At 46.4% G+C, this 21,789-nt stretch overlaps 1 protein-coding gene across 10 annotated transcripts in view; it reads left to right on the top strand.

Annotated features, from left to right (window-relative positions):
• The window catches only part of KCNQ2 (potassium voltage-gated channel subfamily Q member 2), a 177,466-nt gene that overhangs the window by 132,333 nt on the left and 23,344 nt on the right, over positions 1–21,789 (top strand). For all 10 annotated transcript variants that reach the window (XM_075350443.1, XM_075350437.1, XM_075350441.1 and 7 more), the window contains one exon: positions 3,966–3,995. In XM_075350443.1, coding sequence (XP_075206558.1) covers positions 3,966–3,995 — 30 coding nt within the window. The remainder of the gene's footprint in view (positions 1–3,965; positions 3,996–21,789) is intronic.

Genomic DNA, 21,789 nt, shown 5'->3' with positions numbered 1-21,789 from the left:
ACCCGGATCTGTGGCATCTCACGGTCGGCCAACCGTGGGCACTACCAGACCGACCAGACTTGCTGTCAAAAGGGCCGTTTTTCCATCTGAATTCTGCGGCCCTCAACCTGACTGTGTGGCCATTGAGTCCTAGATCCTAGCGTCTTCAGGATTATCTCAAGAGGTCATTGCCACTATGAGACAGGCTAGGAAACCAACATCCGCCAAGATCTACCACAGGACATGGAAAATTTTCCTGTCATGGTGCTCTGCTCAGGGTTTTTCTCCCTGGCCTTTTGCCTTGCCCACTTTTCTGTCCTTCCTTCAATCTGGACTGGAAAAGGGTTTGTCGCTCGGCTCACTTAAGGGACAAGTCTCAGCGCTCTCTGTGTTTTTCCAGAAGCGCCTAGCCAGACTTCCACAGGTACGCACGTTCCTGCAGGGGGTTTGTCACATTGTTCCTCCTTACAAGCGGCCGTTAGAACCCTGGGATCTGAACAGGGTGCTGATGGTTCTTCAGAAACCACCATTCGAGCCAATGAGGGATATTTCTCTCTCACGCCTTTCGCAGAAAGTGGTTTTCCTAGTAGCAGTCACTTCTCTTCGGAGAGTGTCTGAGCTAGCAGCGTTGTCGTGCAAGGCCCCTTTCCTGGTGTTTCACCAGGACAAGGTGGTTCTGCGTCCGGTTCCGGAATTTCTCCCCAAGGTGGTATCCCCCTTTCATCTCAATCCGGATATCTCCTTACCCTCTTTTTGTCCTCATCCAGTTCACCAATGTGAAAAGGATTTGCACTTGTTAGATCTGGTGAGAGCACTCAGACTCTACATTTCTCGTACGGCGCCCCTGCGCCGCTCGGATGCACTCTTTGTCCTTGTCGCTGGCCAGCGTAAAGGGTCACAGGCTTCCAAATCAACCCTGGCTCGGTGGATCAAGGAGCCAATTCTCGAAGCTTACCGTTCTGCCGGGCTTCCGGTTCCCTCAGGGCTGAAGGCCCATTCTACCAGAGCCGTGGGCGCGTCCTGGGCTTTGAGGCACCAGGCTACGGCTCAGCAGGTGTGTCAGGCGGCTACCTGGTCGAGCCTGCACACTTTCACGAAACACTATCAGGTGCATACCTATGCTTCGGCGGATGCCAGCCTAGGTAGACGAGTCCTTCAGGCGGCGGTTGCCCACCTGTAGGAAGGGGCCGTTTTATGGCTCTATTACGAGGTATTATTTTACCCACCCAGGGACTGCTTTTGGACGTCCCAATTGTCTGGGTCTCCCCATGGAGCGACAAAGAAGAAGGGAATTTTGTTTACTTACCGTAAATTCCTTTTCTTCTAGCTCCAATTGGGAGACCCAGCACCCGCCCCTGTTTTTTTGTGTACACATGTTGTTCATGTTGAATGGTTTCAGTTCTCCGATATTCCTTCGGATTGAATTTACTTTAAACCAGTTTATAATTTTTTTCCTCCTTCTTGCTTTTGCACCAAAACTGAGGAGCCCGTGGGAGCACGGGGGGTGTATAGGCAGAAGGGGAGGGGCTTTACACTTTTAGTGTAATACTTTGTGCGGCCTCCGGAGGCATAGCCTATACACCCAATTGTCTGGGTCTCCCAATTGGAGCTAGAAGAAAAGGAATTTACGGTAAGTAAACAAAATTCCCTTCTTCTTGGTGCTTCTTCACAAGAGATTGAATATCACATCTTGAAACCCCAGGCTGCTTGAAAATATATGCCTACACGAGACTTTACTAATACAGTATACTGTAACTACTTTGTGACTTGTTGTTGTGCTCAATCTTGTCATGGTGATGACCATTAATATGAAAGAAGAACAAGTCATGTTATAGCATCAAAGAGTCCTGATCTCAACACTTTCAAGGCTGTCGGGGTGTAAGAGAGCACTGTCAGTGGAACCCTGGCAGCTCTGAAAAGGGTTTCCACGGACCTGCTTTGCGTAAACCAGTCTGTCCAGCAAGTCCCAGGGGAACCATAGCCTTCATCCTTTAACTTCTATACAGGCATCTACAATTAATATGGCCCCATGGGTTGAGTTCACAGATTGGCGAGTGGATTGGCAGAGGATAGTCAGGAATCCAGATCAATACCAAGAGGTCAGGATTAGCAACAAAAATGTAAGGTAGTAGGTTAGTCAAAACACAAGCCAAAGTCAAGGAGAGGAATAGCAAACTACATCAGAAGTGAACCAGGGTCAGAAATACCTATAACTGGCAACTGAAAGTCCCCCACAAGGCTTATGGCAGGGAGTTAACTATATAATAGGGTGGAGGAATTAATCCAGAAGCTTCCTGTATGCATGATACCACAAGTCCCAGGATGCTAAAAAGAACTACTCCGTTATTACCCCGCTTCTGTCTCAATGAAGTTGCAGCACGGCCTGGCTACATATAGAAGTGGAAGGATCGAGTAGAGATATGCATGTTACACAAAGAGACAAAAAGATTTGTACAATTCTACATCCATAGAGGACTTGTGGTTAGTTCTCCATGATGTTTGGAACAATCTCTCTGCCAAGTTCCTTCAAAAACTGTGTATTTTGAAACTTTGCATTTTAATTGCTAAAAAGAAACTATTACTACTGCTATTTGTGAAAGCATTCTTAATTTGCAGCATTTTCTTCCACATTAGCCTAAAACATTTGCAAAGTAATTTATTTGACTTTGGTTATGCTGACCTTTGACTAAAGGGGGCTTTACACGGTAGTGATATCGGTGACGATATCGCTATTGTGCGTACCCACCCCTTCGTTTGTGCGTCATGGGCATATCGCTCCTTTCTAAGGGGGCGGGTCGTACGGCGTCACAGCGACGTCACACGGCAGCCATCCAATAGAAGCGGAGGGGCTGAGATGAGCAGGACGTAAACATCCCGCCCACCTCCTTCATTCTGCATTAGCGGTGCAGGCAGGTAATGAGATGTTCCTCGCTCCTGCGGTGTCACACACAGCGATGTGTGGTGCCGCAGGAACGAGGAATAACATCGCTAATAAGCAGAGAACGATTTTTGGTTTTAGGACGAGCTCTCCGCAGGAAACGATTTGTGCCGCTTTTGCGATCGTTTTAGATTGCACAAAACTGTTACACGCTACGATATCGTTAATGACGCCGGATGTGCGTCACTAACGACGTGACCCCGACGATAAAACATTAACGATATCGTAGCGTGTAAAGCCCCCTTTAGACCTTAGCAAGTATAGCAACTAATGGTCATATTACATTGTTGTACAAGTTCTCAGTTGTACAAAGTCCCAGCATGGCACCCATTGACATATATCGGGTCCTACATACAGAGAAACAAATTATTACTCCAGTATTTTGTTGTGTAGACTTGCCACTGCGCATGTGCAGGACAGATGGATAGGTCTCGAAATACCCCAGGGCCCTAGCAGGTGATAGAATCATTTATATCTGCGCTGTTCTATGTTGAGATTTAACCTCATGTTACATAGTAGTCTGTACACAGCTGACATATTTACAGGGATTGGGATTAACCCCATATACAGTTTAGCTGTTCTAGTAGGATTTTCATCACATTTTCTTAGTCGCATTTTCCAGCACAAGTCTGTAAACAGCTTACAACACAGCAAAGGGATCTTATTGTTAAAAGTTATCTGTAAGGAGAAGTGTCCAAAAATGTTTCCAAGCCATTGGATATACTATGGAATAGTGTTTAGACGTGTTTTACCTTATGGGTTAAATGGGATAGTGCCCCCTAGTGATACCACACAATGTCACAACAGAACATTTATCATTATGACATAGCAAAGATAGAATTTTCTGGATTTTGGTTTAGTCTTCATTATTTGTGGTAGAGAAGACATTTATTTTAAATTTCTCCTCATTCCCTTCCCGTCTGCAGCCATGTCCTTCGCTTGCTTGTGTCTCGCTTGTGTCCCAGGCAGATGGTAGCTGAGAATTAACAGAGAATGCCTCATTTTATCATTGCATTACGGCTAACATAATATTGCTTCTTGTTTTAAGGAAAGAGCAGCAGGCTGAGCCGCCACCCAGGTTGGTACCCAGACGTGTCATGTCGCCATACTGTGTGTCCCCCTCATTCATGGTAACCCTTACTGACACGCAACCTCCAGCTTCTGTGGCCTCATTACCTTCCTCATGTATTCTCCAGTGCCCGCACCATCCTGCGATACGTGGACTCACTAATGTCACTAACCGCTCACTGCACCTGTCGCCTACATACAGCATGGGGCTTTTCAACAAAAAGTGAGAAAAAACTGATTTAAAAAAAAAAATAAAAAAAAAATTGGGCCTTTTTTGGTTCATTGTCTCTAGGGTCTGAGTTATGAGACCACCCATGAACCTACTCAAACCACATAATTCTGCTTCAACATTTTGGACTGTGCATAGAGGAAGGGTTTAATCCCATAAGACCTCTCTTCCCTTCGTAAAGGGATGGGATAGAAGTGGCAGTCATAGGCTGGGAATAGATTACCACATATATTCCGACTAGGGGTCCTTTCTACTAGTTTAAACAGCTGAAAGGCCTCCGTTTTTGGGGCATGAGAAGAATGCCAGTATTCGGCTCATCTTGTTTTGTGCTCCCTAGAAATCGATGTTGCTAAGGTGGCCACCTACTATTTAATCCTCCTGTCTAAAACTACAGCATTCCTGTTTGGCTCAAAGATTTTGGCCTACTGGGATCTATAAATATCTCATTCTATAAGGATTTAGGATTCTATAGATTTAGTGAAAGCCTTTGGTAGTCATGGGTCGCCTTTAGGCTAGTTATATACGTGCGTTTGTATACAGGCATTTGTATATAGGCTCCTCTGAAGGCAGCCATGGTATTCACTAGGAGCCGTTGACATCACAAGATGGATTCTTGATGTCACCACTTCTTAGAACCAGGTCTCTAATAGCAAAGAATATACAGGCTACGCTTTAGGCCTCTGTTCCACTTGCATTTTGTACGGACGAGTGCAATCTGATAAAACAGTGGATTGCTGTCACTCTAGTGCAAAACCATGGGGCAGCGTCCATTTGCAATTGATTTCTTATACCATATTGGCATGAGAAATGAATCACAGCATGCTGCATTTGGCAGTGAGTATTGGCTCACATGCTCCTATACAAGTCTATGGATTCATGTGAAACATTGCACTGCACTCGCATGTCATCCGAGTACAGTGCAATATACGCAGAGACAGGTCAGGGAGAGGAGATGGGGAGAAAGTGCTCCCTCTTCTCCGCAGCTGTGATCCGATCTCAAGATCGGATCACAGTCACATGACCCTCGGCTGACGCTCACAGCAGAGGGTCATTAGCATATCGCTTACAATGCTCTCGCATCAGAAGCTCTGCGCAAGTGGAACCAAGCCTTACAGTAATATATTATTGAAAAAAGTTCGCCCTAGTAATAACATTGTTTAGTAGTGAATTAATAGGTGACATTTTGTTTCTTTCTGCGTTGTGACTGCCTGTCCTGTAAGTAGCAGGTGCAGAGGTAACGCTCCCCTGTGATCACTCCATACATAATAAAGATTTATCATTATAAAGTCATGTCCATACTAACACAGGCTGTCACCCTGCATGGACACCGCCTTCCTGACAGGCTACGCTGTGACATCTACAGTTAGTTGGTGGTTGGGAAGAAATTAACTGGAACATTTTAATTTGTTAGAGATGACTGAACCCGAGGTTCGGTGTTTGTACCAAGCACAGACTTTAAAAAAAAAATAAAGAAAAATGAGTTCAGGTTCGGAGTTGGGGTGCTTTCACTGTGCTCTGGTACACTCGGTGCTCAGCCCAGAGTGAGCCACTAGCAGTGTTTAAACGACTCACATTGGGGGTAACAACAACGCGATCAGAGGGAGTGTGCACCAAAGAAAAATGGAAAAACCCCGCCCAACCTGCCCCCAAAAGTGATCTGTTTATGCCTGACTGTATTGGGGCAAAGACCTGAACTGCCCAATTAATGACTTCTATTGGGGTTCAAGTCAAGTCTGGGTCACACACCGAACTTTACTTAAAGTCCAAACTTCAATGGGTCTGCTCATCTCTAATTATTATCTGTTATTATACTGAACAAAAATATAAACACAACATTTTTGTTTTGCTCCCTTTTTTTCAAACATCTAAGACTTTTTCTATTAACACAAAACACCTTTTTCTGTCAAATATTGTTCACAAATTTGTCTAAATCTTTTAGTGAGCACTTCTCCATTGCTGAAATAATCCATCCACCTCACATGTGAGGCATTACAGTATGCTGATTAGACACCATGATTATTGCACAGGTGTGCCTTAGGCTGGCCACTTTAAAATGTGCAGTTTTATTACACAGCACAATGCCACAGATGGCACAAGTTTTGAGGGAGCGTGCAATTGGCATGCTGACTACAGGAATGTCCTCCAGAACAGTTGTCCATAAATTGAATGTCCATTTCTCTACCATACGTCAGCTCCAAAGGTATTTCAGAGAATTGGGCAGTACATCCAACCGGCTTCTCACACCCACAGACCTGGTGTAACCACACCAGCCCAGGATCTCAACATCCAGCATCTTCACCTCCAGGATCGTCTGAGATCAGCCACCCGGACAATGGCTGCAATTTCTGCACGAACTATCAGAAAGCGTCTCAGGGAAGCGTATCTGCTGCTTGTCAACCTCATTAGGGTCTACACCTGACTGCAGTTCATCATCGTCACCTACTTAAGTGGGCAAATGCTCACGTTTGATGGTGTCTAGAACTTTGGAGAGGTGCTCTCTTAACGGATGAATCCCGGCTTTCACTGTACAGGGCAGACTGGCAAGCAGTGGTCCCCCCAGATGCTGACTGGTTTTATGACACCCCACCGGACCCTCCCAATACTGTAAAACTGCACATTTTAGAGTGACCTGTTATTGTGGCCAGCCTAAGGCACACCTGTGCGATAATCATGCTGTCTAGTCAGCATCTTGATATGTCACACCTGTGAGGTGAATCGATTACCTCGGCAAAGGAGAGGTGCTCACTAACAGATTTAGACAAATTTGTGAACAATATTTGAGAGAAAAAGGCCTTTTGTACCAAGAAAAAGTCTTAGACCTTTGAGTCCAGCACATGAAAAATAGGAGCAAAAACTAGTGTTTATATTTTTGTTCTGTATATATTCCTACCTCTCATCATACTTCCTTCCTTGCCTTCTTCTTCCCTTCCTTCAATCCTTTATTCTTTTCTTCCTTCCTTCCCTCCATCTTTCCTTCCTTCCTATTTCCTTTCCTTCTCTCAATCCCCATATAGAGTATTACTTGGCTATAAAGAGCTATGTATTTGGCCTGCAGTATACAGGGTACTAACAATTATCTGTGGCTTAGAAATAAAAGTGAATAATTGACCGTGCCATGTGTGATTATATTGCAGCTGGATTATTTGGATTTTATATTGTAGCATATGGGTGCCTCAGGTACTACAAAACTTGATTTGTGTGTGCAATTATATTCTGTTTATGTAGTTCATCAGACCGGCCACATGATGGCAGCACTGCTCATGTTTATATTCCCTAACACTCTTGGGGACTGAGGTTTGTTTTTCAAGTTTTGGATTTTTTTATTTTTTTTTTAACCTTCTTTTTATTAGATTTTAATAACAAAAACATATAATCAATAATCATATAATACAATACATTATGATTATGTTAAACTACAAAATTACAGATAATGTATCTTCTCGAATCTCAACCCGTAGATTTTTTTTTTCTTTTACTGTTCCTGGATAATTGTCAGAGGGGAAACCTACATACCTCCAGTTAGGAGTGGTGGTACCAGTCTGTTGCAGTTTGGGCACGCTAGCTCCATGGCTTTCTTACCTGCCTTCTACTCTCATAGCTATATTTAACTGTATTATTTGAAATCCAAAACCCACCTGCTGCTCTGTCACCCCCCCATGCTTTACACTGCAGTTCTGTTATATGCATCTTTAATCTAGTGTTATGGGTAATATGATGACAAAGTCCCATAACGGTGACGTTAGATTGGTCTCTGTTACATCCCCAATATCAGTTGGCAGTGCAGCCCATTGTGATCGGCACCTCTGTTTTGGATTTGTTTCTATGGTACCTAAAGAGCTTCTGTTATGTTGCTCATTTATAGACCCACGTGATGTGACCGTTCATTTACATTATCTGAATTTAAGGACACTAGAAATTACATGACATGTACGGTCATCGTGCGGCTATTCCTTACATTGTCCATAAGTCAGTATCAGACCATTTCTGCAGACATCCTAGAAGTTATGTATTTTTTTTATTTTTCTTATAAGGCCATATCACATTCATATTTGCAAAGTAGCCAACCCCTTTAAGTATTTTTAAAGTAGGCAACTCCTTTAAAGGGAATCTGTCAGGTGATTTTGTAGTACAATACTAATCATAATTATATGATTAATAATTATAATTATCTTTCAATAGGAGACCTTTCAGAATCAGTAACTTTTTTATTGCTCTGCCTCTTCCTGTTGTCTTGTTGGAAGCTCCATAGTATTCAGTGTAATGGAGTAGCTAGTCAAGCATATGTAAATACAAACTGCATATTCACTGCTCCCCCTCCCAGTGCACTCACTGTCACTGCTGAGAGGTGGGAGGGAGTATGGGTGGGGGCAGCCTTGCAAATTCAGTTTACAGTTACTCCTACCTCTCATCATCCTTCCTTCCTTCCTTGCATCCTTTCTTCCTTCCCTCCAGCACTAAGGGGTGCTTCACACACAGCGAGCTCGCTGCCGAGATCGCTGCTGAGTCACGCTTTTTGTGACGCAGCAGTGACATCATTAGCGATCTCGCTGTGTGTGACAATGAGCAGCGATCTGGCCCCTGCTGCGAGATCGCTGCTCGTTACACACAGCCCTGGTTCGTTTTCTTCAAAGCCGCTCTCCTGCTGTGACACACAGATCGCTGTGTGTGACAGCAAGAGAGCGACAAATGAAGCGAGCAGGGAGCAGGAGCCGGCGTCTGACAGCTGAGGTAAGCTGTATCCAAGATAAACATCGGGTAACCAAGGTGGTTACCCGATATTTACCTTAGTTACCAGCCTCTGCAGCTCTCACGCTGCCTGTGCTGCCGGCTCCGGCTCTCTGCACATGTAGCTGCTGTACACATCGGGTTAATTAACCCGATGTGTACAGCAGCTAGGAGAGCAAGGAGCCAGCGCTCAGTGTGCGCGGCTCCCTGCTCTCTGCACATGTAGCTGCATTACACATCGGGTTAATTAACCCGATGTGTACTGTAGCTAGGAGAGCAAGGCGCCAGCGCTCAGTGTGCGCGGCTCCCTGCTCCCTGCTCACACTGGTAACTAATGTAAACATCGGGTAACCATACCCGATGTTTACCTTAGTTACCAGTCTCCGCAGCTTCCAGACGGCGGCTCCGTGCAAGCGCAGCGTCGCTTACACGTCGCTGCTGGCTGGGGGCTGTTCACTGGTCGCTGGTGAGATCTGCCTGTTTGACAGCTCACCAGCGACCATGTAGCGATGCAGCAGCGATCCTGACCAGGTCAGATCGCTGGTCGGATCGCTGCTGCATCGCTAAGTGTGAAGGTACCTTAAGAGGTGGGAGGGAGAGCAGTGAATATGCAGTTTGTTTTTACATATGCTTAACTAGTTACTACATCACACTGAATTCTACAGAGCTTAAAACAGGATAACAAGATAACATTGAGCTATAAAACTTACTGATCCTGAAAGGTCTCCTTAAGCCCTATGTAAAGATAACATTAGTATTGTACTGCAAAATCATCTGACAGATTCCCTTTAAGAGCTATTACTTTGTGATGTTGCCACCTTCTGGCCAGATTATGTCTCCTCAATCTGGGCTGGCATAGAAGTTTCCAGTCGTGGAGCCACCCCTCCATAAGGCGGTATATCCGCCTCTGTAATACGGAAATGTCCTGATAATTTTACTGGACAAGGGCAGCTCTGAGCCTCTGTAAATCATCTAATTATGGCAGAACGCCACGGTGCAGTGATGTCTTTAACCGGCAAATTTCTACCAGGGAGGTGATATCAGGAGACTGTTTTATGGCTGAGGTGTCCACATTGCAGTCTTCATGGCCAGAGATGAATGTTCACCCAGTCTGCAGGACAAATGGATAAATGTGCTCCTTTGAAAAGACTTTGTATAAAGGGTTCATTATGTGTGAGTAATTGCACTGTAGCCAATTATTTCACATACAGTATATAGCAGATGAGGAAGAGTGTGCTGATCATGTGGCGGCAGTGACCTTACGGGATGATAGTGGAAAAGGACTACAATTCACAGGAATTTTTCAGTCTGTGGTCTCCCACTTGTCTCCATCTCATGTGAAGGGTAGAATCATCAGCAGAGCAGAGAATTTCAGTTGAGGAATGTGTTGATTTTGTGGAAGGCAGTAACCTGTCCACGTATATAATGGTGTTACTAAGGATAAGGCCGTCACTGTATTATGAGATTGCCCCATCACTAGCAACTCTGTTTTCACTAACTTTAATGTAGATATATACAGGTTACATCTTGTAAAAATGTATATAAAGTGAAAGCTGCACACCAAATTCAGAGAAATATGAATAAGTATAACTGCTCTATAATACATAAAGAAATTCAAAATACAATTAGCCATATGAGAAATTGGAAAAATGGAAAATGTGACATTGCATCAGTGCTAAGGATTATTTAAAAAAAAAAGAGCGATTTTGCTAATATATTGATCAATTCATTACTGCCCGATAACCACGTCACAGTAATCTCTTATTTATCGGATCCCTAACCAAATATTACCTCTATGTGCGGTTAAAACCTGCTTGTGTATGGGAAGCCAGGGACCTGGCTATATAGGAAATTGAATAAACATGGCTGAAGCGCGGGACTGGGTTCCCAGACAGAAAAAAACTGCATAACAATCAAAAAGACTGCTGGAATACCATTGTAAATGTGAACAGGGTGCTAGCCAAAAAATACACAATCTATATGAAGTGAAAGCTGCACACCAAATTCAGAGAAATATGGACAAGCATAACTGCTTTATAATACATAAGGAATGAAAAATACAACTAGCCATATGAAACATTGAAAATGTGACATTGCATGACTGCTGGGGATTATTTGAAAAAAAAAAAGAGATATTTTGCTAATGTATTGATCAATTCATTACTGCCCCATAACCACGTCCATGACCATACCCATAACCATGACGTGGTCATGGGGCAGTAATGAATTGATCAATAAATTAGCAAAATATCTCTTTTTTTCCAAAAATCCTCAGCAGTTATGCAATGTCACATTTTCATTTTTTTCAATTTCTCATATAGCTAGTTGTATTTTTTATTTCTTTATGTATTATAAAGCAGTTATGCTTGTCCATATTTCTCTGAATTTGGTGTGCAGCTTTCACTTTACAGTGGTACCTTGCTTAACGAGAACAATCCGTTCTGGGAGTGATCTTGTTAACCAAGTTACTCGTTCAGCAAAGCAAGATTTCCCATAGGAAATCATTGCAATGCTGACAATTCCTTCCACAACGTGTTAAATGTCCCATCCTGGTCCCCTATTCTATCATTGCACACATGCACAAACACACACAAACACGTACAAACATACACAAACTCACACAAACACACACAAGCACGCACGCACACGCACGCACATATTATATGCTCACCTTACCTTCCGTTCCATCGCCGGTCTCCTGGGACTTGCTGTTCTCCGGTGCGAGCTGTGTATCAGGTAACTATAACAACAAGGGCGGAACTTCCTGCCAGAGCGCTGACGTCAAAGGCAGAGCCGCTTGCCTCTGATTGGCCAGCGCGCTGCCTTTGACAAGCGGTGACAGGAACCAGGCAGTTCCTGCTTCGTTGCTATGGATGCAGATGCCTGGAGTGGAGCGGAGCGGCGCACTACAGGACCCAGGAGGCCGGCAATGAAACGGAAGGTACAGATATTATATGCTCACCTTACCTTCCGTTTCCCCGCCGGCCTCATGGTACTTGTAGTTCGCCGCGATGTACCCGGGAACTACAAGAACCATGAGCCCAGCGGTGGAACGGAAGGTAAGGTGAGCATAATACTGTATGTGTGTGCGTGCGTGTGTGTGTGTTTGTGTGTGTTTGTGCGTACATGTGTGTGTTTGTGTGGACTGCAAGTGCAGGTCAGTGCACGGTGGATGGACGGAACCGGAAGTGTGTGCGGTGAGGATTTCGCTCGCACAACAAAGCTTTCTCGTAAAGCGGGTTACAAATTTACAGAAAGCTTTGCTTGTTAAGCGAAATTCTCGTTAAGTGGGTTACTCATTAAGCGAGGTTCCACTGTATATAAATTGTGTATGTTTTAGCTAGCACCCTGTTCACATTTGCAATGGTGTTCCAGCAGTCTTTTTGATTGTCATACATCTTGTAAAAAGGCCTGTGGCTTGCTCTCCTGAAATACTCTGTGCCGCTGGAAATATGTCCTTTCACTATTTCACTCTTAGTCTATGGGCTCCAGCTGGTCTTTATTCTATTCCCTGTCACATACTGCAGTGTCCATTATAATACTACTACATATTTGGACATGTCACTGTCTGCAGCCCCTGAAATACTTAGTGCCGGTGAGGAGTCTTTCCCCTACTTACTACATTAAAGGCACTACTAATGTAAGGCAGTAATTTGATGATATTTGCAGTTACCATGTTAAATGTGATGAAGCGTGTTCTTGATCTGAAGGGGGTTCAAAGTCATTGTTTCAAGTATTTTAGGAAAGTATTGTGCAAACCTTGTAGAAGCATTGGCCTGTATGCTTCCTATGCTGGTAAGGACATAGCTGTAGGTAGCATGGATAGTGCTGTCCAGTTGGCAGGAGCAGACCTCTCAGTAGTTAATGTGAATACAGCAGCAGAAGATAAACATGTTGATTTTACAGGAGAAAGTGACTTTTCTACTCCTTATGCTAGCAAAAACATAGGTGTATAAGGCAGGGGCAGTGTTATACTGTACAGTTGGATAAAGTAGAACTCTCAGTAACTAATCCGTATACAGCAGCAGAAGATGAACGTGTTGATCTTGCAGAAGAAAGTGAATTTTCCACTCCTTATGCTAGCAAGAACATAGCTGTATAAAGCAGGGGCAGTGTTATACTGTAGAATTAGCTGGAGCAGAATTTTTGTAATATTAATACTGCAATAGTGAATGAACATATTTATCTTACAGGAGAAAGTGAAGTGGCTACTATGTATGCTAGCAGGAACGTAGCTGTAAGAGGCAGGGGCACAAGAAGAACTCTCATTAGTTTATCTGAATACTATAGCAGATCATCAGCGTGTTGATCTTGTACAAGAAAGTGACCTATCTACTCCTTATACTGATAAGGACATAGCTTTATAAGGAAGGGTCAGTGTTATAAGTTGGCAGGAGCAGAACTCTCAGTAGTTAATCTAAATATAGCAATAGAAGACGAACATATTGATCCTTCAGGAGAATGTAAAGTGGCTTCTTCTTATGCTAGAAGGAATATAGCTGTATAAGGCCTGTTTCACACGTCCGTGAAAAACACAGACATTTTTCACTGACGTGTTAAAAACGCATATGTCCCTCCGTGTGCCGTGAGTCATGGCATGTGTGTTCTCCATGTGCTATTCATGATCAGTGATAGCACATGTAGATCAGGTACTCCAAACTCAACTGTCCCGCTCCTGCTGTCCGTGGTGCTGACACACTCTGCTGTGTCACTGCTGCTGCTACTTCCAGGTCGGCTGTGCAGTGGATATTAATGAGAGTAATAGCTGGCTAGGAAGCAGCAGATAGCAGCGTTGCTGGAGAAGAGTATAAAAAGCTTTTTATTTCAAAGATGTTTATTTTATGGTACGTGTTTCACTGATCACACCATAGTGTGGTCTGTGGTACATCAGGGATGCCAGAAAAAAACGGACATGTCTCCCTGTGCGGAAACACGGACACGCGTGTACACCACACGGAAACACGGTCAGTGAAAAATCACTGATATGTGAGCAGACCCATTGATTTTAATGGGTCTGCGTATGTCCATGATTCTGGTATGTATAAAAACTGTCACATACATACAACGTCGGACTGGCTACCGGAGGAATCTCCAGTAATGCCAGGCCTGGATTCAGGTACCCACATTGCACTCCGGAGCTTTCACCTGAGCTCCAGAGTGCAGCCTAGACTGTACCGCGAGCGCCGAGTGATTGATTCCCCGGCTCTTGCGGTTCATGTCAGCTGCAGACAGGCCGGGCTGATCTCCGGTGCTCTCACCTGAACTCCGGAGAGCAGCCCGGCCTGTCTGCAGCTGTCATGAACTGAACCGCAAGCGCCAGAGAATCAATCACTCGGCGCTTTCGGTACAGTCTAGGCTGCACTCTGGAGCCCAGGTGAGAGCTCCGGAGTGCAATGCAGGTACCTGAATCCAGGCCTGGCATTACTGGAGATTCCTCCGGTAGCCAGTCCGACGCTGCATACATACCAGAATCACTGACGTGTGAAAGAGGCCTAAGACAGGGGCAGTGTTAGACATTGGGAATAAGAATAACTCTCAGTATTTAATTTGTATACTATAGGAGAAGATGAGCGTGCTGATCTTGCACGAGTAAGTGACCTGTCTACTCCTTACATAGTAGAAATATAGCGGTGTTTGCCAGGCACAGAATGCTCAGTAATGAAGCTGAACACTGCAGAAGATTAGTGTGTTGATCTTGTGGAAGATAGTGACCTGTATAAGAATTATTTCCTTTTCTAAACTATAATGTCTGACTTGCGATTTTTTTGACACTGTCTTCTAGTCCTATTAATGAATGACCCATTGTATATGTGAATATGTCCAGTCTGAGCCCGACACCACTAATTACAGAGGAGACCCCTCTAAGGTGACACTTCTAATGGAGAAAATAACGCAGATTGGCAATGAACCTGTACACTTATAGCATATGTAATAAGGTAGTGGATCAATGGATATGGCACGGAATCGCGGGACAATAAGCCCTCACCATGGGAAAGGCAAATTGTATACCCTGACAAGGAGGGGGCGTCAGTGTTTAATTTTCAGATTAGAGGTGCAATTAGATATGTTCAGTCTTTCTGAAGAATCCTTTTCTCCTCATGTTTATACTCCGATAACACTCTACTTCTAAACATTTCACAAGCGAATGTCCATGTTACTGTGGATACAGTATGCTTCACTCGTCTTGTGCTGATCTTGGTAGCATCTTATCCTTTTATACAGTAAAGCTATATTCAAAATTCTCCTCCCCTGCTGGTTCAGCGTCTGCACATGTCCTGGTGAGGCACATTGTGGTGTGGTGTTGCCTTTACTGTAGAGGCTGCTTTACACAAGACAATCTATCGTGCGATAGATCGTCGGGGTCACGGTTTTTGTGACGCACATCCGGCATCGCTGGCGATGCCGGCCTGTGTGACACCTCCTAGCGACGCAGTATCGCTCACAAATCGTGAGTCGTGTACTGGTCGCTAGGTTCCATAATATCGGTTCTGAAATCGGGCGCCGGTTGTTCATCGTTCCCGTGGCATCACACGACGCTCTGTGTGACACCACGGGAGCGATGAACATCGCGTACCTGCCTCCCGCGTCAGCCGCCGGCTCTATGTGGAAGGAAGGAGGTGGGCGGGATGTTTACATCCTGCTCATCTCCGCCCCTCCGCTTCTATTGGTCAGCGGCCGTGTGACGTCGCTGTGACGCCGAATGTCCCTCCCACTCCAGGAAGTGGACGTTTGCCGCCCACAGCGTGGTCGCACGAGAGGTAAGTATGTGTGATGGGGGTTACCGACTTTGTGCGCCACGGGCAGCGATTTGCCCGTGACGCAAAAAGGACGGGGGCGGGTACAATCGATTGTGAGATCGTACAATCGGTCGTACCATGTAAAGCAGCCTTAGGGTATACGCTGCTGTGTACAAAGGGCTTCAGAATTCTCCAACCTCATCGTTAGCTTCATGTCAATTCAGTATACGGCGTATCCTCCACTCACCCGTCTGCAATAATTCCTACAAGGCCAAATTAATGGAGCAAACATCTCCCCGCTCCATCAGGATGATAGTGGTTGTAGAGCTGCCAGGTTTCAGGTCTTGGGTTAGGTTTTCACCTTGTTGATTGCCCTCCTGCAATATATTAAGGCTATGTGCCCACGCTACAGGATTTACCGCGGATTTTGCCGCGGATTTACCACGGATTTGCCGAAAATCTGCAGCAGCAGCACTTCCAAGCCATTTCAATGGCATTTTGGAAATGCTGTGCCCATGCTGCGGATTTTTCCGCGGCGGATTTGCCGCGGATTTTGATCCGGAAAAATCTGCAGCATGTCAATTGTTTGGTGCAGATTTGGTGCGGATTTTTGGCTTTGAATGGGGAAAAAAAAATCCGCATCAAAATCCGCGGCAAATCCGCGGTAAATCCGCGGCAAATCCGCGGGTGCGGATTTGCCGCGAAAGTCGCGGATTTTCAGGCAAAAAAATCCGCAGGGACATTCTAGCGTGGGCACATAGGATTCCATGTGACAGCAGAATTTTGAATTCAGCTCTGCATATAACAGGAGTAAGACCTAGCCCTAGATTATTACAAGATGAATCAATCTTTTAAGTGCAAGATTCTTTAAAAGTGGACCTTCCTCGATGGATGTGTGAATTTTGCTCATTACTTGTGCCTAATGCCCTATTTTTCATAGTCCCAGGGAGATCTTGGAGGTTCCTCAGAGTCTTGTCTTTGTTCCATAACATTGCATGTCTTTGAGACTAATTTTTTACTTTCCCCTGATTTTCAGTAAAGGCAAAACTCTCTGCAGCTGCTGCACGGGGGAAAATAGGTACCGTGAGAAACCACCACTAGGACCCTCCGAGCTGCACGTCCTGCCCCTGTGATCGGTTTTCTAACCATCTAATATCTCAGTAGTTTCCACAAGTCCCAGCTCTCTGGATCATCTACGGTCAAACAGAATTAGTGCTAGTTCGGACATACGAGAAAAATTGACTCATTTTTCTGATCAGACTTGGATCAGAGTGTGGGCCGAGTGCCATCGGATTTTCTTGTACGTGGAGAAATAATAATACAACAATTCTCCACCACCTCTATTCTGACTGTCTGTCAAAATCGGACCACACTCGGATGTCGTCTGAGTGCAGCCCGATTTATTCGGGGACGCATAGAGTTCCATTGCCGATTTTGATACCACTGTCGGATCGAAGTCGCCGCGACTTTTCGCTGACCTATCGGTCCATGAAAAATCACGGTTGTATGAATGACTTCATAGACTATCACAGGTGCGAGTACCATCCATGAAAATCACAGATAGCATTTGTACGTGTAGATAGGACTCATGAATGAGTGTACTCACTCCATTAGCCCAAAATGTTCATCTTGGCCACAGGTGACTTGTGGAAACTCTGCTGAGCTTTAAACTAACATGGCAACCCTCTAACCTTGATGTTTCCGCTTCTCCTCCTTTTGCAGCCTAGACCTACAGTAACCCGGCTAAAATGCTGAAACTACATTTATCCATCTAATTATTCCATGTATGCAATTTTTTTCTGGACTTTTCATGGTTCCATACACTTTTCCTTAAATGATGTAAAAAGAAAAAGTGGATCACTAATTTAAAGGTTTTTTTCTGGGATTGTGATATCGGAAGACTATACTTAGGACACTTTGGCTTTATGCACGTTGAGTATTTGGTTGCTGTTATTTCTGCACTAAATCTGCATTCAGCATGTGTGTTCAGCATGTGCTGTCCGTGTGCCATCTGTGATAGCAAATGGACAGCAGGAACTTCTATACTCACCTGTTCCCGGTGCTGCTGTCCCTGGCACTGATGTCTCCAGTGCTGCTACTGCTTCTGGGTCCACAGTGCAGTGACTATTCATGAACATAATGAGCGGGCCCAAAAGCAAGTGACAAGAGCGCCAAAGTCAGCATTGCTGGAGACAGGTGAGTATAGAAAATCATTTTCTTTCAAAGACCCGTATTTTCTTCGGTACATGTCACACTGACGTCACACGGATCACATCAGTGTGTGCTCCGTGTAACACCCGTGCTGCCAGAGAAAAACGGACTTGTCTCCTTGCGGAACACACGGACAGAAGTGTGCGCCATATGGACGCACAGTCTTTGTGAAGACACAGAGGTGTGCACAGACGGTGTCACCGATACGTATTAAAACAGACGTCATACGTACCAGAATCACTGACGTGTGAAGGAGACCTTGGCAGGAAAAACACTTTCTTCAGCGCTCTATTGGGAGACCCAGACGATTGGGGTATAGCTACTGCCCTCTGGAGGCCACACAAAGCACTACATTAAAAGTGCAAGGCCCCTCCCCCTCTGGCTATACCCCCCCCGTGGTATCACGGGTTCTCCAGTTTTAGCTTTGTGTGCGAAGGAGGTCAGACATTCCATGCATAGCTCCACAGATTTTAGTCAGCAGTAGCTGCTGACTGTTTCGGATGGAAGAAAAGAGGACACATATAGTGTCCCCAGCATGCTCCCTTCTCACCCCTGGATGGTGTTGTAAGGTTGAGGTACCTATTGCTGGTACAGGGCTGGAGCCTGACATGCTGTTTTCCTTCCACATCCCCTGGTAGGGCTCTGTGGAAGTGGGATCCTGCCGGCCTCTCAGCTCTGATGCCGGGCTCCATCCACAGACCCATTAGAACCTGATGGAGACGGAGCAGGAGTACGATCAGGGACAGGCCCTGCATCATACAGGTACTCTGTGTCCCCGGCAGGCACAGACACACTCCGGGCTGGCTGGGTGTTGTAGTGCGCCGGGGACCGCAACGTGGAGTTGGTGTCCCTACAGATTACTGGGGGATTGTTTGTGTTTGGGAACGCAGCGCCGACCCCCTCTGGACCGGGCGGCGCTGCTGTGACTTGTGGTGCGCCGGGGATCCGCCGTCCGCGCTTTTACGGCGGCGGCGGTTATAAATTTAGTCCCCGGCTTTTTGGGCCTAGGACGCCGGCAGCTCCGTTTCGTTCCCGCCCCCACCCTGTCATTCAGGGTAGGGGAGAGACGCTGTTCGCTAGCAGCGACGAGGGCTGGAGCCTGTTTTACATGCTCCAGCCCTCTCACTTGGCACAGAGGGAAGCAGGCTTCCCGCTCTTGGCCAGGAACGCCCAGGGCCCGCCCCCCTTCCTCTCTCGAGACGCCGGCAGCCATTACATGCATGCCTGGCTGGAGGAAGGACGCAAGGCTCTGGGAGACCTGGACTAGGGGCTATCTGGCGACCACACACCCGCTTTTTAAGCGGGCGGTAAGCGATTTTTCTGTGCTGGTCCCTCTAGTGCCTCACTGTGTATCAGTGTACTGGGTACAGATATATAGATATTGTATTTCTTGCACTGTGAGGTGCGCTTCTGGCTGCATATCCCAGATCGCTCTGTGGAAGCAGCAACATGTCATCCTCAAAACGCAAGGCGGCCAAGGCAAAAAGGGCTGTGTATACTGCGTGTGCTGCATGTGGGGCTAATCTACCAGCAGGCTCCGATGACCCCCATTGTGTGCAATGCTCCGACCCGGTGCTGCTTCGCCAGCCGGAGTCGGGAGAGGTAGCGACCCAGGCTGAGACGCTTGTAAGTTCTGCCCCGGTGACAGGGACGGACTTTGCAGTTTTTGCAGATAACATGTCTGTATCTATGGCAAAAATCCTTGAAACCTTGCAATCTATGCATGGGGCTCAGTCCCTGGGCACGGCGAGGCCTCTGTCCTCAGGTCCCCCTTACTTGGAATGTATCCAGCCCACAGGGGGGTCCCCGGCTTCACAGGCCGAGGATTATGACTCAGATGATGGCCCCAGCCACCCTAAGCGAGCTCGCTGGGAAAGACCCTCGACGTCTTCACACTGCTCAGGGTCTCAGCGCAATCAGTCTCCCTGTGATGTGTCTGATGAGAGTGATCAGGAATCCACTCCTGGAACCCCTCTCAACCTGGATACCCCGGATGGGGATGCCATGGTAAACGACCTTATCTCAGCCATCAATAGGCTGTTGGATATTTCTCCCCCAGCCCCTTCAGCAGAAGAGGCGGCTGCGGAGCAGGAAAAGTTTCGTTTCCTTTATCCCAAGCGTAAATTGAGTGCTTTGTTAGATCACTCTGACTTCAGAGAATCAATCCAGAAGCACGACGCTCACCCAGAAAGGCGTTTCTCTAAACGATCTAAAGATACGCGTTTCCCTTTCCCCCCTGAGGTGGTCAAGCGCTGGACACAGTGTCCAAAGGTAGACCCCCCGATTTCCAAACTTGCAGCTAGATCCATAGTTGCAGTGGAGGATGGCGCTTCACTTAAAGATGCCAATGACAGACAGATGGACCTTTGGTTAAAATCTGTCTATGAAGCTATCGGCGCGTCGTTTGCTCCGGCATTCGCAGCCGTATGGGCACTCCAGGCTATTTCAGCTGGCTTAGCAAAAGTGGATGCTATCATGCATCCAGCAGTGCCGCAAGTGGCGCACCTTACCACGCAGATGTCGGCGTTTGCGTCTTACGCTATCAATGCGGTCCTAGAATCTACCAGTCGCACCTCAATGGCGTCCGCCAATTCGGTAGTTTTGCGCAGAGCCTTGTGGTTAAAGGACTGGAAAGCAGATGCTGGTTCCAAAAAATGTTTAACCAGTTTGCCTTTGTCTAGAGATAGACTGTTTGGCGAGCCATTGGCTGACATCATTAAGCAGTCCAAGGGTAAAGACTCCTCTTTACCACAACCCAGAACATCCAAACCTCAGCAGAAAAAGTGGCAGCAGAGGTTTCAGTCCTTTCGAGGTTCGGGCAAGACACCATTTACCTCGTCCAAAGGGACTCAGAGGACGCAAAGAAACTCAGATTCGTGGCGGACTCACACACGTCCCAAAAAAGCAAATGGAGGTACCGCTTCCAAAGCGGCTACCTCATGACTTCCAGCCCCCCCCCTCCGCATCGCCGGTCGGGGGCAGGCTCTCCCGCTTTTCCGGCATTTGGATGTCACAGGTCAAAGACCGGTGGGTGACGGACATTTTGTCTCGCGGGTACAGAATCGAGTTCAATTCTCGTCCTCCAGCTCGGTTCTTCAGAACCTCCCCACGTCCAGACCGAGCAGATGCTCTGCTGCAGGCGGTGGATTCCCTAAAAGCGGAAGGAGTGGTTATCCCAGTCCCTCCTCAGGAACAAGGGCAAGGGTTTTACTCCAATCTCTTTGTGGTTCCAAAAAAGGACGGCTCGTTCCGTCCTGTTCTGGACCTAAAACGGCTCAACAAACATGTGCACGCCAGGAGGTTCCGGATGGAAACCCTCCGCTCTGTCATTGCCTCAATGTCCAGAGGAGACTTCCTTGCCTCAATAGACATCAAAGATGCTTATCTCCACGTGCCAATTGCTACAGAACATCAACGTTTTCTACGTTTTGTGATAGGAGACGACCATTTTCAGTTCGTAGCTCTTCCATTTGGTCTGGCGACAGCCCCACGGGTCTTCACCAAGGTCATGGCGGCGGTGGTAGCAGTCTTGCACTCTCAGGGACACTCGGTGATCCCTTACCTAGACGACTTATTGGTCAAAGCTCCCTCTCAGGAGGCATGTCAGCACAGCCTGAATGCTACGCTGGAGACTCTACAGTCTTTCGGATGGATCATCAACTTTCCAAAGTCGATCCTATCACCGACTCAGTCACTAACGTATCTTGGCATGGAGTTTCATACTCTAGCAGCGATAGTGAAGCTTCCGCTGGACAAGCAGCGGTCACTACAGACAGGGGTGCAATCTCTTCTGCAGGGCCAGTTGCATCCCTTGCGGCGCCTCATGCATTTCCTAGGGAAGATGGTGGCAGCCATGGAAGCAGTTCCCTTTGCGCAGTTTCATCTGCGTCCACTTCAATGGG

The sequence above is a fragment of the Anomaloglossus baeobatrachus genome, chromosome 5, assembly GCF_048569485.1.
Source record: "Anomaloglossus baeobatrachus isolate aAnoBae1 chromosome 5, aAnoBae1.hap1, whole genome shotgun sequence".
Lineage (NCBI taxonomy): Eukaryota > Metazoa > Chordata > Amphibia > Anura > Aromobatidae > Anomaloglossus > Anomaloglossus baeobatrachus.
This window is presented reverse-complemented; position numbering and strand designations above follow the sequence as displayed.